Raw genomic sequence first — 21,285 nt, forward strand, 5'->3', positions numbered from 1 at the left:
CTGGAAAGGCTATGAATTGAGTTTCCTAAAGAGCAGCAAGACTAGCTGAATCTTAATATCAATTTCAGCTTATTTTGACCTCTTCAGAGGTTGTGCCACAATGGACTGCTTATTCTTATTCTCTAAAAAGTTTGCCAAGAATCAAGCATAGAAGCTGAACTAAGTGTTAGGCTCTTGTGGAGCTATTGTACCTCATGGAGTAGGGCGAGTCTTGTAGAGAGTAACACAGTTTATCATGTTTTTTTTTAGTGTGAATTTTAAGAACAAATCATATTATCTTCCCTTATAGGCAGTGTGGGCTGGCTGGGGTCATGCTTCTGAGAATCCCAAGCTCCCAGAACTACTTTTGAAAAATGGTATCGCCTTCATGGGTAAGCCTTTCTGACATACTCTTCCTGTCTTTCTGGTTCTGTCAGTTTTGCCCGTGTTCCACTCCATGTTCTGCTTTTCTTCTGTTTAACATGCACTGGGCTCTTATTTTTCGTCAGTTAACAACTCTCAGAGTAACCCTCTTCATTTCTTTTTCTTTTTTCTCTCCTCCTTATTTCTTACATCCTACTTACCTTTCTTCATTTTGATTGTCTTTTCTGTCCCCAGGTTCTTTTCCATGATATATGGAAAAGGCTCTGATTTCCAAAACACTGGCATTTTAAACTTTGCCCTTAATTTTAAGAAAATATGTAGAGAAAGGGTCTCTTTTATGTAGCAGAGATAATTGAGTATTAGGATACCCTAGCACTGTGCCCTTAAATATGAATCAGCACCTTCACATTTAAGTGTATAGGTAACATTCTTGTAAGTGAGAGCTTTTTCTTCAGATTTTTCTGCTGTGCCATATAGCAGAGAGAGAAATCAAGAGTATATGGCTCAAAGGGTTTCTGTCTTTATCTCAGAGATCTTCCACAATGATGATTATGTTTTGTAAACCCTATTAAAGATAAATCTTCCTGGGGTGCCTGGGTGGCTAGTGGTTTAAGTGTCTGCTTTTGGCTCAGGTCATGATCTCAGGGTCCTGGGATCGAGCCCCCCCATTGGGCTCCCTGCTTAGCGGGGAGCCTGCTTCCCCCTCTCTCTCTGTCCGCCTCTCTGCCTACTTGTGATCTCTCCCTTGCTGTCAAAATAAATAAAATCTTAAAAAAAAAAAAAGATAAATCTTCCTTTTGGGTTCCCCTAAGACCAAGGAGGGCATATTTCAGACTTGAACCCCAGACTTTTTAGTCCTTATTTTAGGATTGGTTAAAAAAAAAAAAAGACCTTGCTAACTTGGTGAAGTTGGATCATGAACAATGATAAAATCAGTTAGATTTGTCAGGAATTTAATTCAGTGTACATACTGAACTCTGCTAAGAGCTCACTATATTAGGTTCTATAAAGGGTACAAAAATAAGTCATAACATAGTAATTCCCCTAATCAAGATCATGATCTCCATAATATGTAATGTAGGGGAGATAAGACAAATACAAAAATAATTATATAGAAGACAAAATCTGTGTGACAGAGATGAAGCCAGAATATTACAGTCACGGTTCTTTTCTTGTTTTCAGGTCCTCCAAGCCAGGCCATGTGGGCTTTGGGGGATAAGATTGCATCTTCCATAGTGGCTCAAACTGCAGGTATCCCGACTCTTCCCTGGAGTGGCAGTGGTAAGAAACTATTTCTTGTTTGTATTTTGAAGTACAGAAAAACTCAGTATGATGTTTGGGACTGTGGCTTAAGTCTTAACTTTATTTAAAATGTATTGGGTGATGGGCATAAAGGAGGGCACATGATGTGATGAGTACTGGCAGTTATATGCAGCTGATAAATTACTGAACACTGCATGTGAAACTAATGATGTGTACTATATGATGGCTAATTGAATTTAAATTAAAAAAAAGAAAATGTATTCGGATATGTGATAAGAAATAGAATCGAGGTTGATTTCTGGTATCTTATATTTCCTAGCTTAATTAATACACCTGTGATTTTATCATGTCTTAGGAATATAAATTTTATACCAGATGCACAGATGCTAAACAGTGATTTAAGTGATCTGGGGACTTAATTTGAATTTGGAGAAACTCTAGGAAAACTCACATGGTTCAGTAGATTGGGATCTGCTCTGGGTAGGCTAGAATCTTCTTCAGAGGTGGACTTGGGCAGAATTAGGCCTTTGAACCTGTCTGAGGGGTGACCTGGATCACTAAGAAAAACCTAAAACCAGCTTATTCAAATGTTTGCCTGCCAGTGTTTTCTTTTTCTTTCTTTCTTTCTTTTTTTTTTTTTTTAAGTTTTATTTATTTATTTATTTGTCAGAGAGAGAGAGAGAGAGAGAGCGAGAGCGAGCACAGGCAGACAGAGTGGCAGGCAGAGACAGAGAGAGAAGCAGGCTCCCTGCCGAGCAAGGAGCCCGATGTGGGACTCGACCCCAGGACGCTGGGATCATGACCTGAGCCAAAGGCAGCTGCTTAACCAACTGAGCCACCCAGGCGTCCCTGCCAGTGTTTTCTTAATGCCAGCCCACTATCTACTGGTGATTTGCTTTGCCTGTTTAATACCATTCAACTTCTCCTTTGCCCTTGATGCAGAAAATGAGGGCAGTAGTCAACCTTTCTTCTAGGCATACAGAAGAATAAAATTTTTCTTGAAATGATTTATAGTTGACTAATCCCTTAAAGAGTGCCATGTGAATCATAGCCGATAGCAGTATGAACTTGCCTTTTTTCAGTACTCCAGCACAGGGAGCAGACATACTCTAAAAGCTCTTTCAAATGGGAATGACCATTGTCTTGAGGCTGAACAGATTTGAACTCTTGTTACTCTGGCTCTCCAGGGGGATTGCAATATCCTCTCCAGAACTGCTGGGTCAAACAGTTTAAAATAAACGTTTGAATTTGTTCTTGTTTGAATGGAGAGGCTGTAGCATTCCCCTTGTGGCTGAGTACAGGGACATTCAGGGAGCATGGAATCATGACTCTGCTGAGGCCAATAAAACCGCCATTTCCATTTCCAAGGGCTCATAAGGATTGAATTATTTTCCAGACCTCTGGCCCTGGAGCAGGCCTGAACACACAAATCGAAGGTATTTTGTCTGCAGAGTTGCTGTGAAAAGTCTGACATGGTTTTTTTTTTGGTCTTGTAGGTCCTTGCATTTTTATAAGTTTGCTCCCTGTTAGTTCTCCTGGCTTCTTCTAGGGTCAGAATATGAGTTGCCAGGTCCTGCAGAGCTAAGTCCTATTAACCCCAGGGACTGATGAGGCTTTTATGGCATCCCTCTTTCTCATGTATACCCTCAATTTTGGAAAAATATGAGAGCATTTGAAAGAAGGAATAGCAGAAAATTGACAAGAACAGAAGCTTTTATAGCAGCTTTCAAGTCACTGTTATCTGTTACAGGTCTTCGTGTGGACTGGCATGAAAATGATTTTTCAAAACGTATCTTAAATGTTCCCCAGGAATTATATGAAAAAGGTTATGTGAAGGATGTGGATGATGGGCTGAAGGTAGGTTACAAACTCTAGGGAGTGATGTCTTTCAACTGACCAGTTAGAGTCACAAACAAAGTAATTTGAAGCCTGGTTCATGATATACACCTGTGATGGCATTGGGATTGTAAGAACATGAGATACAGTTTATAGAGTAAGGAAGTGACCTAGATTTAACAAAAATAATTTAAATTTGTTTTGAAGCAAACTGCTCCCCCCTGGACAGAACATTTCTTAGGTGGCTAACTCAGCTTTAAGGGAGTACCAACTCTGCCCTCTACCACCTGTTAGTGTGTGTATGTGGGGGTGGGGATAGGGGAAGGAGTAACAAACAGTTCACATTTTCCCCTGCTTAAATTCAGAACCAAGAAGCCAGGCAGACAGAGAAATGTCAGCTTTATTACAAATAGGTTGGTGAAAATGGCTTCAGTGTGTAGCAACAATCAGATGTGTAAACTGAACATCTGAGTTCTACCTGCTCATTCACTGGGTATTGGCGGTGCTGAGTAACTCCATACTTTCCTCTGCAGGAACAGAGCTTTTACCATCCAGCTTCTTTGTATCACTGAGAGCAGACAAAGAACATATGTTCTGTGCAGTGGGCTGATCCCAAAGGGGAAGAGGCTGAGCTATGCATGCTCAGTTCCTCCTTCCAAAGGGGAAGGGGTGAGGGAGGGAGCCAAGAGAGGCTGGAAGTGTCTAATTTCTGTCCATCCTTGTAGCAACAGGAACCCATGCAAAAGGAGATCCTTTCTCCAACACTGCCAGTTCTTTCTTTTATCGTTCTCTCCTGTTTGTTCCCCTTTCACTTTTTAAATAGTTGGAAGTGTCAGTTACGCACGCTTCCAAGTAGATGATGAAAGAGGCTATTTTAGAAAAACACACTACTCGTGTTTGACTTTGTGTGTTATAAATTCAAGAGGAACACTGAATGCTCAACTAATTTTGCTTATTTGTTTGCATTTCAAGTTAAGCCTCTTGTAATCTCCTTAATAAGAATAACTAATATTTTTAATTGAATTGCAAACGCTATACTCTATTTGCTATAATTGGCCAAAGAGTAGAAGCCCTTTGTAAGGAGTTAGCTATTTTGCTTATCAATTAAAATTCCTTTTTTTCCTGGTCATAATTTTAAATGTAAAAATTTCTGGTAGAAAATTTGGAAGGCTAGAAAAGAAATGATGATAAAACCACCCATAAACCCACCATCCAGAGATAGATACATATTCATAACACATTCATGCATTTTCTTTCAGCCTTTTTTGATTCATAGTTTGTTATCATAAAATGATCATCTTTATTAATAGATTCCCATATTTATAATTATTATAAGTATAAAATTAGTTTCTCAATATGTGTATATATATGTGTATATATGTATATATTGCTTAGTAATCCTAGTTTCTTTTCCTGTTTTTATTAGGTATAAGCATTTTCCTCATGATATCAAAATTCTTCTAAAATATCCTAAATAGGGACACCTGGGTGGTTCAGTTGGTTGTGTTTTTGCCTTCAGCTCAGGTCATGATCCCAGGGCCTTGAGACAGTCCCGCATCAGGCTCCCTGCTCAGCGGGGAGCCTGCCTCTCCCTCTGCCTCTCCCCCTGCTCGTGCTCTCTTTTTTTCACTCTCTCTCTCACTCTTTCTCTCAAATAAATAAATAAAATCTTTAAAAAAAGTATTCTAAGTGGATGACCTGTGCTTAGAGCCTTCATATCTTTTTAAAAGACCTACCTTCTTACTGACATCCTATGGACTACCCTATTTTTTTAAAGTGTTTTCCATACTTGTGGCTGATTCTTTGGTACTTATCACTCAGTGATAACTTGCTTTTATAACACTATTTCATCAGGCTAAATCTGTTTATAAGCTTAGAAGTGATTAGAGCTAAGAGAATTTTATAAGAGATGGAACTGTGCATAATCAACTAATTCAACATTTGAAATTACCCTTCTTTCTGTTGGTACATGTTTAGATATTGTTATAATGGAAACTAAATCACTGGGATGTTTTGACAAAGGAATGACTTAGTTATTCTAAATTTTGGTTAACTTTTCCCCACTCTACTTTTGCCGTAACAATACAATCTAGATATCTTCTGTATTGTTACATGTAAAAGCCACCTCATCCCTTTTAATAATTGATAATATTCTAATAGATGGACATATTTTGATTTAACTACCTCCCTCCTTAACAGATACATAATAATTTTAAGAAAGTTTTAGGATTGTTACCTGATCGTTATCAAATGTCATGAATGCAAAAGCCACATGAGTATGTGTTGAAAATTAGTTTTCCTAATTTTTAAAATATTTTAGTATCTTTTTATGTTTATCTTTTATAAAAAGTTGAGTGAGAAAATAACTTCCGGATACATGAGACTTCTGATTTGTTAAATCTTATGTGTTGTCAGAAGCTGCCGGCATTTTATTAAGTGAACTTCTTACACCTTTTTTAAAAATAAAAATTAGAGGTAATATATGAATACCTATATACTATAAGAAATTCCAGTAATATAGAAATAAATACAGTAAAAAGTGGAAGTGTATCTACCCATCTTCCTTTTATAAATTACCACTGGTGTATTTCTAGACTTTTTCTTTCAATACCCTGTTATGTGGGTGTATGAATGCATGCATAATCATATATAAACTTTAAAAAAGATATATAAGCTTTAAAAAAGATTTTCTGTATTCATTTACTTGAGAGAGAGAGACAGTGCAAGCAGGGGGAGGAGCAGAAGGAGAGGGACAAGCAGAGTCCATGCTCAGCGCAGCCTGACATGAGGGTTTGATCCTATGACCCTGAGATCATAACCTGAGCCGAAATCAAGAGTTCGGTGCTTAACCAACTGAGCCACCCAGGTGCCCCATAAACATGTAGTTTTATTTATTTATTTATTTATTTATTTTTGATGTATATAGGATTGTCATAAGTTGAACCATATGAAAATGCTAGTATTCAACAGTTCTTTTTTTTTTAACCTACAAAAAAAAGGCACTTTATTTTGGTTCAACCTAATGCTACAACTTTTTATGACTTTTTTTTTTACCTATGTTGCTACTTTTTTTTTTCTTTTGGCCTATGTCTTTAGGACCTTTCTATTTTACTACTTTTGGACCTACCAATGACAGCTTTTTTTTTTTTTAAGATTTTTTTTATTTTTATTCAGAGAGAGAGAAAGGGAGAATGCAAGCAGGGAAAGGGACAGAGGGAAAGGGAGAGAGAGAATCCTAAGCAGACGCCGTGCTGAGCACAGAGCCCAACATGGGGCTCAAGATCATGACCTGAGCTAAAATCAAGAGCGGGTCACCCGGATGCCCCCAATGACAGCATTCTTAAAGGGAGAAAGTGCCAGTTTTCTCCTACACTGTTAATACTACTCTTACATTTTTCTCTTTTTCTTGAAGGCAGCAGAGGAAGTTGGATATCCAGTAATGATCAAAGCCTCAGAAGGAGGAGGTGGGAAAGGAATCAGGAAAGTCAACAATGCAGATGACTTCCCCAACCTCTTCAGACAGGTAGAATACAAGTTGTTTTTGTTTGTTTGAATTTACAGGTATATCAGAGATACATGATTTAACTCACACTATATATACAAAGTGCTATGTTGTACACCAAAAACTAATGTTGTATGTCAATTATACCTCAATAAAATAAAAGATAATAAGTCATTATATAATTTGGATGTCCAGAAAATATTTAATTTTTAATTTTGTCTGTAAGTACTCTAGTCTTTCTCTCTAGCTCCTATCTGCTTATTAGCAATGTCCAGTTCAGTATAAGGTTTTTTCAATAAGGTAACTCAAACAATAGTCATTCACTCTTCTGTAGAAGTGCTCAGTTTCTCAGATAGCTCTTCCCTGTATAGTGTAGTGGTTCATAGGACCTTATAGTGATAAGGAAGAGTCAAAATGCCTTTCTACATTTTTGTGTCCCCCTATTGCTGGCACTGTAAATAAAGTATGTGGTTAACTCCTGATCTGGATGCTCTTGGCTTGGCCAGACTCAGGCTCTCTGATTGACTTTACCTCACTTTAGTTCAAACTGGCTGCAGGCTCCGGTGTTTTTGCTGTGTGTCCCATCTACCTGGCCAGCTCCACAGTCTACATCCTAGTCTGTGCTGCATGGCCACCACACGCGGGCGCCCTATGGCAGGTCCACATCCTATAACTGAGGAGTTCTAGGAAAAAAACCTCAAATCTCTGTCTAACCCTCTGATTTGCCGCCAAGTGGTGTGGCCAGACTAGAAGTTACTTGTGAAGGCCAAAAAAATGATCTTGTTTCAGAATCTTAGAGAGATAATTTGGAGATAAAAGTCTCTTCTTTACTACCCTACAACTACCCTCACATACTTGACTCACTTTTTTTCTCCTACCAGAAGAAGAGGAATCAGAAAAAGGAAAATTGGGACACATTCTGGCCTTTCACTCTTTTAGCTTCCCACTGTTTTTATTTTTTCCCAGCATTTTTTACTGTGTACTACATTTTACTAGTGTCTCTAGCCACCTTCTATTTGCCCTTTTTCTTTTTCTAAAAACCATTCAACAGCAAACTGATAGGTGTTACTTTGTTGCACTGTCCTATTTTGAATGTCAGAATTCAAATATTACCCTTCTTTTTCTTTATATTCCTTTTGTAGTTTACCTAATTTCATAGGTAGATCAATGCCTCGTGGGGTCTAAAGAAAAGGTCTTTTGCTCTTAGAAGTAAAAGAAAAAAGACGTTAATTTTTTTAAAAAGTATAACTCCTTTAGATATTTTAAAAGTACTTATTACTGTGGAATCAAATAGTTGAAGAATCTAGAACACTAAGATTAGGAAGTTTTACGTGAAAGTCCTCAAGTTCAAATAATGATTAACTAAATAACAAACCAGTCCTCCCATTGAGAACAAACTAGAATAGCTGGACAAAAATTTTTTTAAAAGTCTATTTCAAGGCATTAGAGACTTTGCAAGACAGTGAAGAGTTATGGGGCTAAAGTATAAGAGAAGAAGGAAATACGAGGAGGTGGCATTTGAGGCCACTTTTTCCCTAGAGATATTTTCTAGTTTGAGAAGAAGCAGTTAAAAAGTTGATGGGAGTTTTCAACAGTCAAAGACTTAAAGGACAAAACTTAGCCTTTAGGGTTTGCTAAGGAAGGTTCCCTGCAAAAACCTCCCAGATTTTAGGTTGGGATCTTAAAGAGACTATATGTTAGGAGTAAAAATAAACTGAAAATAGACCAGCCTTCAGAGGAACTAAATCTCAGCTTCAAGATACTCAACCTTTGATTCAAGCAAGGGGTTCTAGGATTGCTGTTGTCACTATCCACCAGAAAGAAGCACATAATAACATCCAGAACCTCAAATTATTTTTTTTTTATCTTTCAAATGCTGTCATCAAATAGCCATTTCAGAGTAAGCAGGCATATCAAATTACATGACTGAAAATCAAGAGAAATAGAAGTCAGTTTTAAACAGACCTGCAGAGAGTTTAGATAATGGATCTTTCAGACAAGGATTTTGAAGTAACTATACTTAATGTATCCAAGGAAATTAAAGACAAGAATTTGGTTGGAAAACTGGAAACTAAAGAAGAAACAAATTCTAGAACTGAAAATACAATAACTAAAAATAAGACAATAGAAGAGTTTAATAGTGTTTTAGATGCAGTTGAAGAGAGAATTAGTGACTGGAAGATAGCTCAGAAGAAAATTCAGACCAAAGCATGAAGAGACAAAAGGATGAAAAATACAGAAGAGAGCATGTAAGAGATTATTTGCAAAGATGATCATGATAACTCCTCCCATCTCTCTATACAAACCCCTATGATTTTTGCCTTTCCTCCCATCAAGAAAGACTCACACCCCCCACACTTTGAATTTTGACTAGCCTTGTGACCTGTTTTAACCAAAAGAATGTAGCAGAAATGGTATATAAGTTCTGACGTCTAAACCTCAAGTGGTCTTGTAGTTTTTGCCCTTGCCCTCTTGAACTGAGCCTCAGACTGACAAGTGAAGAAACCATTCTAGCCTTTTGGAGAAAGAGAGGCCACATGATGTATAGATGAGTAGTCCCAGCTAAGACTTCCCAGACCTGGATGCTGACAGCACTGTATTTGAGACATGCAAGTGAGACCCTGTTAGACCATCCAACCCCAGTCAGATTGCCAGATGACTGGCCAGGATCAGCAGAGCTACCTGACTGTGTGCCCTGCTCAAATTGCTGTGAGCAAACAAAATAAAATGGTCAGTGTCCTAGGTTGCTAAATTTTTGTTGGTTTGTTAGGCATCATTGGGTAACTGCCATAGAAGTTGATATCCCAAGGTGTGATGCTGCCATAATAATAATAAAAAAAAAAAATATATATATATATATATATATATATATATATATATATATATATACACATACATATGTGACATTGACTTTAAGACTAGCTCATAGGTGGAGGCTGAAAAAATGATGAGATGGTTAATGAAGCCCAGAGGAATGGAATGGTGAACAAACTTTTAGTGGAGGCTGGATAGGCAATGAGGCAATTGTTAGTAGAGTCTGACAAAAAGGTTAACACGTGTTCTGTAATGATGGAACAATTGCCTGAGGTAACTTGGAAGATAATGTATTTAATGAACTCATGGACCTAGTTAAGGAAATCTCTAGACAGAGTGTTGAAAGCATCTGTTAAATCCTTCTGGTTACTTATGCTAAGGTACTATATGAGAGAGATGAGCTAATGAAGGTGTTTCAAGCTTGTCGAGTTTGAAAATACAGCTTTTTCTCATTCCCAGTCTCCACCTGGCAAAAGAATCTCAAAGTAAAAAATGACCTCAGGGTAAAGGCCAAGTCAAGAATACCTGTGAGATCCTTTAAGGTCTCAGAAATATTTAAGACACTCCTGGGTAGATTACCCTCTCAGTTAACAGGAAAGAGCTTCAGAGAATCTTAAAGGTGTTATTCCACAGCAGCCTGATATGCCCAAAGTAAAGAGATATCTGTGTAGAAAAGTTACAGATCTTTTGGGGCAAGGAGTAAATCCCCCAGTGTGATTCATAGGAAACCCACAACATTTTCAAGAAACTTGTATTGATGATTATACCAAAGGGTCTGAAGGGGTAGTTCAAACTTCATAGAGGCTCTGTGTCTTCAACTTCTATAAACAGGAAGCAGACTGAGAAAGCTATTCAGCTGTAAATACCAGTCATTTCTAATAAAAAGATTTGTCAGAGAACAGGGCTGGGAAGAGGGCAGAGCTAAAAGCAGAGGAGAGCCATGGATTAGGGAGATCACTCCCAAGTTGCAGAACAAGGACCCTAACAAAATTTTCCTGTCCCTAGAGTCAGGGAACCCAAGCTGTATCCATGTGGATTTCAGAGTCACTATGGAACAGTGACTGCTGTGTACTTCCCATCTTCTCTTTGAACAGGAGTATCTTTGACAGTTATCCTTTCCCCATCTCATCATTAAATATTGGGGGTGTTGGGGCAGATAACTTGTCTTTTTAGTTCCCAGATCGTTGGATCAAGAGAAACTGCCCCTGAGGAGCTGCTCCCAAGGAGTCTCATTCGCATCTGGACATGATTCATGAGAAAATGGACGTCAAACCTGATGCCATGATTGGATGACTTTGGGGGTCTTGGGAGGGGGTGAGTCTATTTTGCATGTGGGAGGTATATGAATTATTGTGGCCAGAGGGTGGACCATAGTAGATTGTTTGCAGAGATGGCCGCAATAACTCCTCCCATCCTTGTATGTATATCCTTTTGCAATGTGATTGCCTTTCCTCTCATCAAGAGGTGGCATCTCTTTTCCCACCCCTTGAGTCTTAGCTGGCCCTGTGGCTTACTTAAACCATTAGAATGTGCCAAAAGTGGTGTCATGTACATTCTAGAGCCTAGAGCTTGTGAAGTCTTGCAGCTTCTGCCCTCACCCTCTTGGAATGCTGCATTGAAGAAGCCTGATCTAGCCCACTGGAGGATGAGAGTCCACATGCTATAGAGATTAGCTGTTCCAGTCAAGGCTCTCTGGACCTCCCCGCCGACAGCACAAGTCACCAGACATTTGAGTGAGACCATTCAGCCCACTTGAACTACCAGGTGATGATATGCATACGAATGACCCCAGGCAAGTCCAGAAGAACTGTCCAGATGAGGACAGTATCATGAGCAAATAAAATGATTGATGTCCTCAGCAATGATGTCCCCTGAGTCTTGGGGAGACTTGCTACATAGCAAAACAGCATAAAAGACATATGGGATACAGTGAAACGATCTAGCATCATGGGCTTTGAATCTCAAGAGGAGAGAGAGGATGGAACAGAAGCAATATTTGATGACATCATGGAGCAGAAACCGTATTTGTAGAGATAATGGCTAAGAATTATCTTGAACTTAGGAAAGATACCAAGCACAGATTTAAAAAAAATATATTGTGAGCCCCATAGGACAAATACAGAGAAAACCACATCTAAGATAACCGGAGTAACTCTGCTACCTCACCACCCCTGTAAAAAAAAAAAGAGAGAAGATCTTAAAGAAGCTATAAAAAGATTACTTGCAAAGGAGTAACAATATGATCGATAGCATGACGTCTCAGTAGAAGCAGTGGGAGCCAGAAAACATTGAACGATCTTTAAAAGTGCTACAATAAAACACCTGCCAGGGTAGAACTCGATCTCTGGTGGCAGTGTGCCCCAGCGCTGAATATCCAAGTCCTTTGAGCACAACACTGTCCGTGATGATGTAATGCGAACCAAGAAAGCACCTCATCTGGAGCAGGGCGTTCATTTGACTGTCTACATTTGATGGCAGGATTTTACCCTTCTGTGGGATTTGTGTGTGTGTCTTTTCAAACTATTTTGTTTTTTCACTTTTGTAACACACCGGGTGTTCCTGTGTTTCCTAGTCACCAAGTAGTGCTGGTTACATAACAAAGAATGTAGGATCTTAAAGATAGATGAGGGCATGAACTATGTTTTATTCATTGCTGTACTCCTGCTAATTCATGTGGTCCCTGACACTTCTAGGCATCTGCGTGTTGAAATTGAAGCAGCTTATCAGGATCAAAAAAAAATGCTTACCACTTAAGAATTTGTTTTATTTCCTTTCCTAATGTAGGTTCAAGCTGAAGTCCCTGGGTCTCCTATATTTGTGATGAGACTAGCCAAACAGTCTCGTCATCTGGAGGTACAGATCCTAGCAGATCAGTATGGCAATGCTATCTCTCTCTTTGGCCGTGACTGCTCTGTACAACGCAGGCATCAGAAGATTATTGAGGAAGCACCTGCTGCTATCGCTACTCCAGCAGTATTTGAACATATGGAACAGGTGTGTATATGAAAAGCTGTCATTTTTTTTTTCTTACACAGGACTACTGCTCATTCAGTTCATATACCAGTCTGAAAATAGTGAAATTTCAAATGGTGGTTCTAGATAATTGATAAGATTATATCCTTTTCCTAAAGGACAAATGATTCTACTGTTCTCCCTCTAAACATTTCAGGCTCTCAATCAGTTCACGGTTTTGAAAAAAATTAGTGTACTTTTTTTTTTTTTAAAGATCTTATTTATTTATTTGTCAGAGAGAGAGAGAGAAAGCGAGCACAAGCAGGAGGAGTGGCAGGCAGAGAAGGAGGCTTCTCACTGAGCAAGGAGTCTAATGTGGGACTTGATCCCAGGACCCTAGGATCATGACCTGAGGTGAAGGCAGACACTTAACTGATTGAGCCACCCAGGTGTCCCTAGTGTACTATTTTGAGTAGAGGTAAAGAAAAGAAATTTTGGGGGAGTTTTAATCTTACTGTTATATATAGATATAGATATAGATAGATATATAGATAGATAGATTTAGATTTTATTTATTTGAGAGAGAGAGCACATGCACAAGTGGGGAAACAGAAGGGGAGAATCTTTTTTTTTTTTGCCAAGATTTTATATATTTACTTGGGAGAGAGAGAGAGAAGGCACGAGCAAGGAGGAGGGCAGAGGGAGAAGCAGGCTCTTTGCAGGGCTCGATCCCAGGATTCTGAGATCATTACCTAAGCCACCCAGGCACCCCTAGAGGAAGAGAGTCTGGCAGACTCAGCACTGAGCATGGAACCCGACATGGGGCTCAATCTCAAGACCCTGAGATCATGACCTGAGCTGAAACCAAGAGTAGATGCTTAACTGACTGAGCCACCCAGGCACCCCTGATTTTTTTTTTTTTTTCCAACAAGCTCATGATAAGTGGGTAGTTCCATTTTCTAGTTGATTATCTTTGAATCTTCAGATGTATTTATTCAAATCCATTATCTCTTGAAAGGTCCTCTACACATCTCTAAAGTTTATATATTCTGTATTTTTGTGTAGAAAAGAATCTCTCAGCAGTCTTGCAGGATCCCTTGGAAACAGTTGTAGTTTATGGGTCTGAACATGATCTTTTCTGGAATAGTGACTGAGTCATCTTACTGGAAATATATTTTCCATCTCTTTTCTCATGAATTTCAAACAAGCTAAATATATGGTCATCTGTGTTAGAAGTTTAATTCCTATACTGTGTGAATTTATTAAGAATCATTCTTTAACTGTTATAAAAAAAGAGGCCTCCAAAATTCAGTGGCTTAAACAAGGTATAAATTCTCTTTCTCATTCTCACCATCATTGTGAAATGAATTGATACCAGGGTTTATTGCCCTGCCATTCACTAGGAACGGGGTCAGCAAACTACAGCTTCTTAGCCAAATCCAACCTGCCAGCTTTCTTTGTAAATAAAAAGTTACTTCATCACAGCCGTGCTAATTGATTTATGTCTGATCTGGCTGCTTTGTCGCTGCAATGACAGAGTTGTGTGGTTGTGGCAGAAACTCCATAGACCACAAAGCTGAAAATAATTACTATCTGGCTCTTTAATGAAAGTGTTTGCTAACCCTTGCCCTAAGGTGTTATTATCTTCATGATTAAAGCTTCCTCACAAGATGAGGTTCATATTGTAGCCTGTGGGAGGAGACAAAGGACTAGGAGGACAAGCATGTAAAAATGTGATCCAGAAGTTACCCGCATCACTTCCGTTCATATCCCATTGGGTAAAATTCAGTTATACAATCACACCTAGCTGTGAGGGATGTTGGGAATTGTAATCACTAACTGGGTGGCCATATACCCAGCTGAAATTGAGGAGATGCTATTACTAGATGAATGACACACAGAAAAATCACTGGAGGGCATTTAATAATCTGCCTCACTCTGCTCCTCCGGCTACCCATTATCTTTTCACACTCCTTTTCTCACTCTACTTTCTCACTAGCATACTTAGTCTTTCCCCAAAGAAGATAGCCCAAAATCTCATCAGTCCAGAGTTTACTACAGTCAGCTCAGAGTCCAAGATCTCTAGGTCATGTACAGTTCTCTGCATTAAATGTTCATGTGGCTTTTCATGGGCCAGTGGCCTAAAATACAAGTTATCTACCCCGGTCACCTCCCTCCAGCATCTACCCAATATACAGTGGTGGAATATGAACAGGATAACTCCCATTTGGAAAAAAGAAGAATGAAAAATATACAATAATCATTGGCCCATAGCAGTTAGCAGATCCTTCTAGGCAGGAATTGTGATGATTTCAGTTAGCCCTTTCTCTGCCTCTGGTTCTGCTCTCTGGCGGTAAATCCCTTACCCATCATCCCTGAAGTACATGGCTTTGCTCCCTGTGAAGTTCTTCCTCCTTGAGTTTTTTTTTGTGATTGGGCCTCGGAGACTATGCCTTCTTTGGCAGAGCTGGTGCAAGAGTGGAGTCACAAATATTACTCCCGTTATCAATCACAGGCTTTTCAAGGCCAGGTTTGTGGTATGTTTAGAAATATAGTTCCTGGGGCGCCTGGGTGGCTCAGTGGGTTAAAGCCGCTGCCTTCGGCTCAGGTCATGATCCCAGCGTCCTGGGATCGAGCCCTGCATCGGGCTCTCTGCTCAGCAGGGAGCCTGGTTCCTCCCTCTCTCTCTGCCTGCCTCTCTGCCTACTTGTGATCTGTCTGGCAAATAAATAAATAAAATCTTAAAAAAAAAAAAAAAGAAAGAAATACAATTCCTTCAAACTGGATTCAAAAATCCAGTTTCTGGATTATTTGCTTCCAGCCAGCTTCAGATAGGAGTAACCACACTCCTAAGATTTCTAGATACATTGTTTTCCTCTATTAGTCAATCTTTGATATTGGGTTCTTCAGGGTGAGAATCTAACCTGGTTTTGGGGTATAAAAGCAGTTGGTTTTTTCACAGTCTGGCTTTTTCTAACTTTTTCTTAGGGCTTATTTGGTGTGTTGTCTGATGTCCAACTTATTGTGGAAAACAGTTTACTGAATGTCTCATTAATGCCTAACAATGAGGCCCCAACCTCATTGTTGGAATCAAACACTTGATTATTTTGATTTTTGCTTGATTTGATTCAAGCTACCCACTTTGATTCCTTGCTACCCACTACTCTGTTGCTAAGCTAAGATCCCATATTTTAATTTTTTTAAATAGTAGCATCCTACCTGTATTTTACAATTTCTGTATTGATTAGTAGGTTAAGCAGTTTAATAAAAGATCTAAAGTAAAATGGCCTAGATGAAGTAGAAGTTTCTCTTCCCTTTCCATCATAATCTGAGGTGAGCTCTCCAGGGTTGGTAGGACAGTTCTGCTTCCTGAGGTCATCTTGCAATTCAGGTTCTTTCTGTTTTGTTCTGTCGTTCTTAGTATGTTTTCATCTGCATGGTGGAAACTGGCTTGAATGGTTGTGACTGTGTTCCAGAGCACAGGAAAGGAGAAGCTAGGAATAGAGGGAAAGTACTTTCCTTTCCAAACCTGATTGAGGGCTTATGCATATTACTCACAAATGCTGACATTACATATGTCAAAACTGAGTCACTAGCTATAAGAGAGGTTACAAAGTCTAGTCTCTAGCTGGACAGCCATGTTTCTAGGATGATGACTAGGAATACTAAAAACCAGGACACACTGAATAGTCTGCCATGGTGGTATGTTTTTTGTTTTTTGGGTTTTTTTTTTTTGCCAGCATACACTTACAGCTGAGAGGGTGAGGTTGCCTGTGATCCCAATTGAGAAACGGTTTTCCCAGCTCTGGATTGAGTTTGCCATTCATGTCTTAGCGGGGGAGAGTGAAATTTACTCTTGTGTGGCTGAAAGACTTTGGAGGCACTTAAAAACGGTGGACATTTGAGTCAGGGAGAGAGGGAGGGGCTACAGTAGTCCGGCAGCTGGTCAAGGTTGAGATACTTACGTCGACTTACGTTTCTTCTTCAAGTGTGCGGTGAAACTTGCCAAAATGGTTGGTTATGTGAGTGCTGGGACTGTGGAATACCTCTACAGCCAGGATGGAAGCTTCTACTTTCTGGAGCTGAACCCTCGGCTGCAGGTGGAGCATCCTTGTACAGAGATGGTGGCTGATGTCAACCTCCCCGCAGCACAACTCCAGGTGAATCACCCTGATCTTGGCTGAGCGAGTTGCCTGCAGGAGTTCTGAATGTCCAAGATGCCTGAGAAACGGGTTTAACCGGTGTCTGCTAAGAGAAAAGCACCTCCTATCAAGAGTCTCATCTCGTGTTCATCTCGTGCTGTATGGGTTGTGATGTGTGGGTTGGTTTTCCTGATGTGGTACAAATCCAGTAGTACTATCATGTTTTTTAGGCCAGACATGTTTGGGAGAAACTGTCATATTTTAGAAAGAAATTTTTAAAATAATTTGCTTTATTCAATTACTTTAATTGTAAAAAACCTTATGACTTTGTCCTCTTCTCCTTTTTTTACTTGTGTTCTGTAATGAAGCAGAGTGGTGGTGAATGTTTTTCCTGGCAAGACTCTGGCAGCACTTGTTTATTTTTGTACTGTTTAAAGTGCATGTTGTCAATCTTGTTTTCTCCATTCGGCCCAGGAAACAAATGTTATGGGAGGCAGTAATGGCTAATGGTGAGGTTTGATATCATTTGTATCGAACACGTTCTTTGCCCACAATGGGAGCTCCTTCTGGGTTCCCATTAACTACTAAAGATTTATATACTTTCTCAGTGGTTTGTGGGAATAATCATGAAATAATTATGACACAGGACTTCTTAGTTGTCTGAACTTCTTGGATAGTCACGTACGCTGACTTTCCCCTTATGTATTTGAATCCTGCTCCCTTAATGGAGCGATATCAGCAAACACACAGACAACTTAGGGTTCCTTACTTGAGTGTTGTAGAACACAGGCTGCAACAGAAATAGAACATTTTAGGTGGTGGCTACTAAAATGAAAAATCTTGTAGGTAATCTGTTAACCTCCACATTTTAAGGAAAATACCCTTGAAAAAATGAGTGATGTTTTTCTTTTCAGATTGCTATGGGGATCCCTCTATACAGAATCAAGGATATTCGTATGATGTATGGGGTATCTCCCTGGGGCGATGCTCCCATTGATTTTGAAAATTCTGCTCACGTTCCTTGTCCAAGGGGCCATGTTATTGCTGCTCGGATCACCAGTGAAAATCCAGATGAGGTAACCCATCACTTAAAAGTTTCACACTTTTTTTTTTCCTTGTGAATTTTTTTCCTTGTGAATTTTAATATCCATATGGTATCTGAAGACCTGCTTCTGTAAGAATCTTGGGACTTCCTCTGGAGAGGGAAGTTTACAGAAGTCTCATCCGAGCAGACAAATAAGTGATCACTGCTCCATTGACCATTTCATCCAACTTTTGTCATTACAGAGTCTTCATTGGATCTGTAGCCCTGAATGTTGGCTCTCGAGCCTTTCTGATTTTTGTGCATCATTTCTGCTTCCCTTTGTGATTAACACAGAGCCTAAACAATGAATATATAAGTGCGCTCTTCCTTAGAAATATATTATGGTTTCTCCTATTCTTCATTCTCTAACAGGGTTTTAAGCCCAGCTCAGGAACAGTTCAGGAACTGAATTTCCGTAGCAATAAGAACGTTTGGGGTTATTTCAGTGTTGCTGCCGCAGGGGGCCTTCATGAATTTGCTGATTCTCAGTTCGGTCACTGCTTTTCCTGGGGAGAAAACAGAGAGGAAGCAATTTCGTGAGTATAAGAACCTCTGATTGCATTTAAAAAAAAATTGTGTTAATCTTCAGTGAAGGTGTGAGCTTAGGAATGAGAATCATTTATTGCTACAGAAGTACTGATATGGACAATGTTTTGGAAGAAACACATCTTCAGTTGTCCCTGCATTCATGTTGTGTTCAATTACACAGTGTTTGGCAGATGGTTTGCCGTTGTGAGTTTTTTCAAGGATTTCAGATATTTCTGATAAATTTGTAAAATTGATTGCTTTAAAGAAATCACATTTTTCCATAGAAACAATATTGTTTTGCGGGGGGAGGTAGATTCTTGACCAAGAGCTTGGCACCATATAAAATCATAGATAAGATCTGTTATTTGTCATCCAAATAAAGGTATGGCTGCAAATGCCCTACAGCCTTAAGTTTTTTTTTTCTGATCCAGACCATTTATTTGCTTTTGAAATTACATACATTAAAAATGCAAAATAGTTATGAAACATAGCTATATATGTTTTCAAGAACAGAAGGCTTATGTCTAGTTTCTGGATAAAATTTATTCCTTTTCCCCTTTTCCTTTTCTAGTACATTACTAGAGTTACGAATTTGATGAAAAAATTAATGTATTAGTTTTGAAAGTCTTTTTTTTTCTCTGAAAACAAAGTTAAATCTCAAAATTTCTTCAAAACTTAGGACTCAGATGTGTAGGCCCCTTTCTTTAGTGTCTACTGCTGCTTGTTTGTTTGTTTTTATTTATCCTTTTTTCACACTGAGGGAGTGGGTAACTACAGCTTCTCAGAATTAGAGAAAAATTGGCCATCTAGATAAAATCTAGCTGGAAAACCTTATCCTAGGTAAGATGAAGTGGGTTTATGGTTAGGTGGGAAGATTTGAAGCAGCCTACAGTCTTAATTTAAAATAATAAAGTTAAACTGCTTGTTACGTGAAAACGAATAAGGGAACTCTCCACATTGTTTACATAAGAGTCCTCGGTGTACTATGAACTATACACACAGTTTGTACACATGTAACTTGTCTATAGTGTTACTAATATATAAATATATTAAACATAAATATATTAAATATAAAATATAAATACATTAAATATAAATATGTTAAACATAAATATATTAAACATCTACTAAACAAACATTGAATATTAATTTTATTTTATTTATTAATTAAACATAAAATACTAAAATCAATTTTGCTTTCCTGAAAAGTAGGGCTCTAGGAGATAATTTACACTTCAGATATTTTAGAATATCTATCAAAAATTGAACTAGTACTTACTATTTTTTCTGTATTCTTTTTTTTTAAAGATTTTATTTATTTGTCAGGGAAAGAGAGAGATAGAGCGAGCACATGCAGGGGGAGTGGCAGGCAGAGGGAGAAGCAGGCTCCCCACTGAACAAGTAGTACAACATAAGACTCAGTCCCAGGACCCCGGGATCATGACTTGAGCCAAAGGCAGATGCTTAGCCAATTGAGCCCCCCAGGCGCCCCATCGTTGTCTGTTTTCTTATACCACGCATTTATAACCATTTCTTTGACCTTTAAACTGAACACATAGACTGTGTAATCAAGAGTATTTATTAAGAATGTTGAGGGTTTTTTTGTTTTTGTTTTTTAAAGATTTTAATTTATTTGACAGGCATAGTGAGAGAGAGAACACAAGCAGGGGGAGTGGGAGAGGGAGAACCAGGCTGCCTGCTGAGCAGGGAGCCCGATGCAGGACCCCAGGACCCTGGGATCACAACCTGAGCCAAAGGCAGACGCCCAATGACTGAACCACCCAGGTGCCCCAAATAATGTTGGTTTTTTAATAACTTATTTAGAAGTAGGGAACTCTTAATTTTTCTCTGTTTTGCTCTCTTCTGTTCTTTCCATTTATTCAAAACTGGAAGTAAAGTTTTTCAGAATTAAAGTAACACTACCAGTAAAACCATCTGCTATAAAGCTGCCCTTTTCTTTCGCAGCCATATCTTGCTTTGCCAAAGTGAAGAAAGCTCACACTAGAGCTTACAAGTTGGTAGCTTGCCGACTAGTCACAGCCACAGATGTGTTTTGATTGGCTTGCAGAGTGTTAATTTTCAAAAAATTGCCAGTATTTAAAAGTTGGGAGATTGAAATAGATATATGGATTTCTGCCTTCTCTTAAAAATGGGATGATAATGACAACAGTGGTTTTATATTCCACTTGGCAGAAGTTAACTGAGGCTGTTTGTATGGCTGCTGCTTTTAGAGGAAACATGAACTCTCTTGTTCATCCAGCCCCCACCCATTCAGCCTTACTCATTCCCATTCCCACAGGGGCCTCTGATGATATTTAGGTGTCCAGTCCTAATTAAGGAGACTGCTGAGTATTTTCTACAGGCCAGGTCCTCTAATCTGGTTCAGAAGCCTTGCTCCTTACCTTTTGACCTGATCTGTACATTCCTCTACAGTGTAAAGCTAACTGGGTTAACTTTCAGCACATTAAAAATACGGTCTCAAGGGTGCCTGGATGGCTCAGTCGACTCTTGGTTTCAGCCCAGGTCATGATGTCAGGGTCCTGGGATCGAGCCCCACGTCACACACTGTGCTGGGCAGGGAGTCTGCTTGAGATCCCCCTCCCCCACTTTGTTCCCCCTTCCCCACACTCACACCCTTGAACACACTCACATGCGCTCTCTCTCGGATGAATAAGTAAATAAAACCTTTAAGACATACACATGGTCTCTATAATAAGCTTGCTTCTTGACGACATGCCAGAAGTTCATTCTCACCTCAGTTTGTTTCTCCTCTCTGAATAACATTAGGTCTATATTCTTCA

General features: G+C 39.1%; 1 protein-coding gene across 1 annotated transcript in view; it reads left to right on the top strand.

Moving 5' to 3' along the window:
• The window catches only part of ACACA (acetyl-CoA carboxylase alpha), a 236,320-nt gene that overhangs the window by 55,461 nt on the left and 159,574 nt on the right, over positions 1 to 21,285 (top strand). The window contains 8 exon segments of the mRNA XM_080825443.1: positions 290 to 371; positions 1,546 to 1,644; positions 3,377 to 3,483; positions 6,875 to 6,985; positions 12,563 to 12,772; positions 16,720 to 16,890; positions 17,787 to 17,948; positions 18,329 to 18,492. Coding sequence (XP_080681569.1) covers positions 290 to 371; positions 1,546 to 1,644; positions 3,377 to 3,483; positions 6,875 to 6,985; positions 12,563 to 12,772; positions 16,720 to 16,890; positions 17,787 to 17,948; positions 18,329 to 18,492 — 1,106 coding nt within the window.

This window comes from Martes martes (assembly GCF_963455335.1).
Source record: "Martes martes genome assembly, chromosome: 16".
In the NCBI taxonomy this organism is placed as follows: Eukaryota; Metazoa; Chordata; class Mammalia; order Carnivora; family Mustelidae; genus Martes; species Martes martes.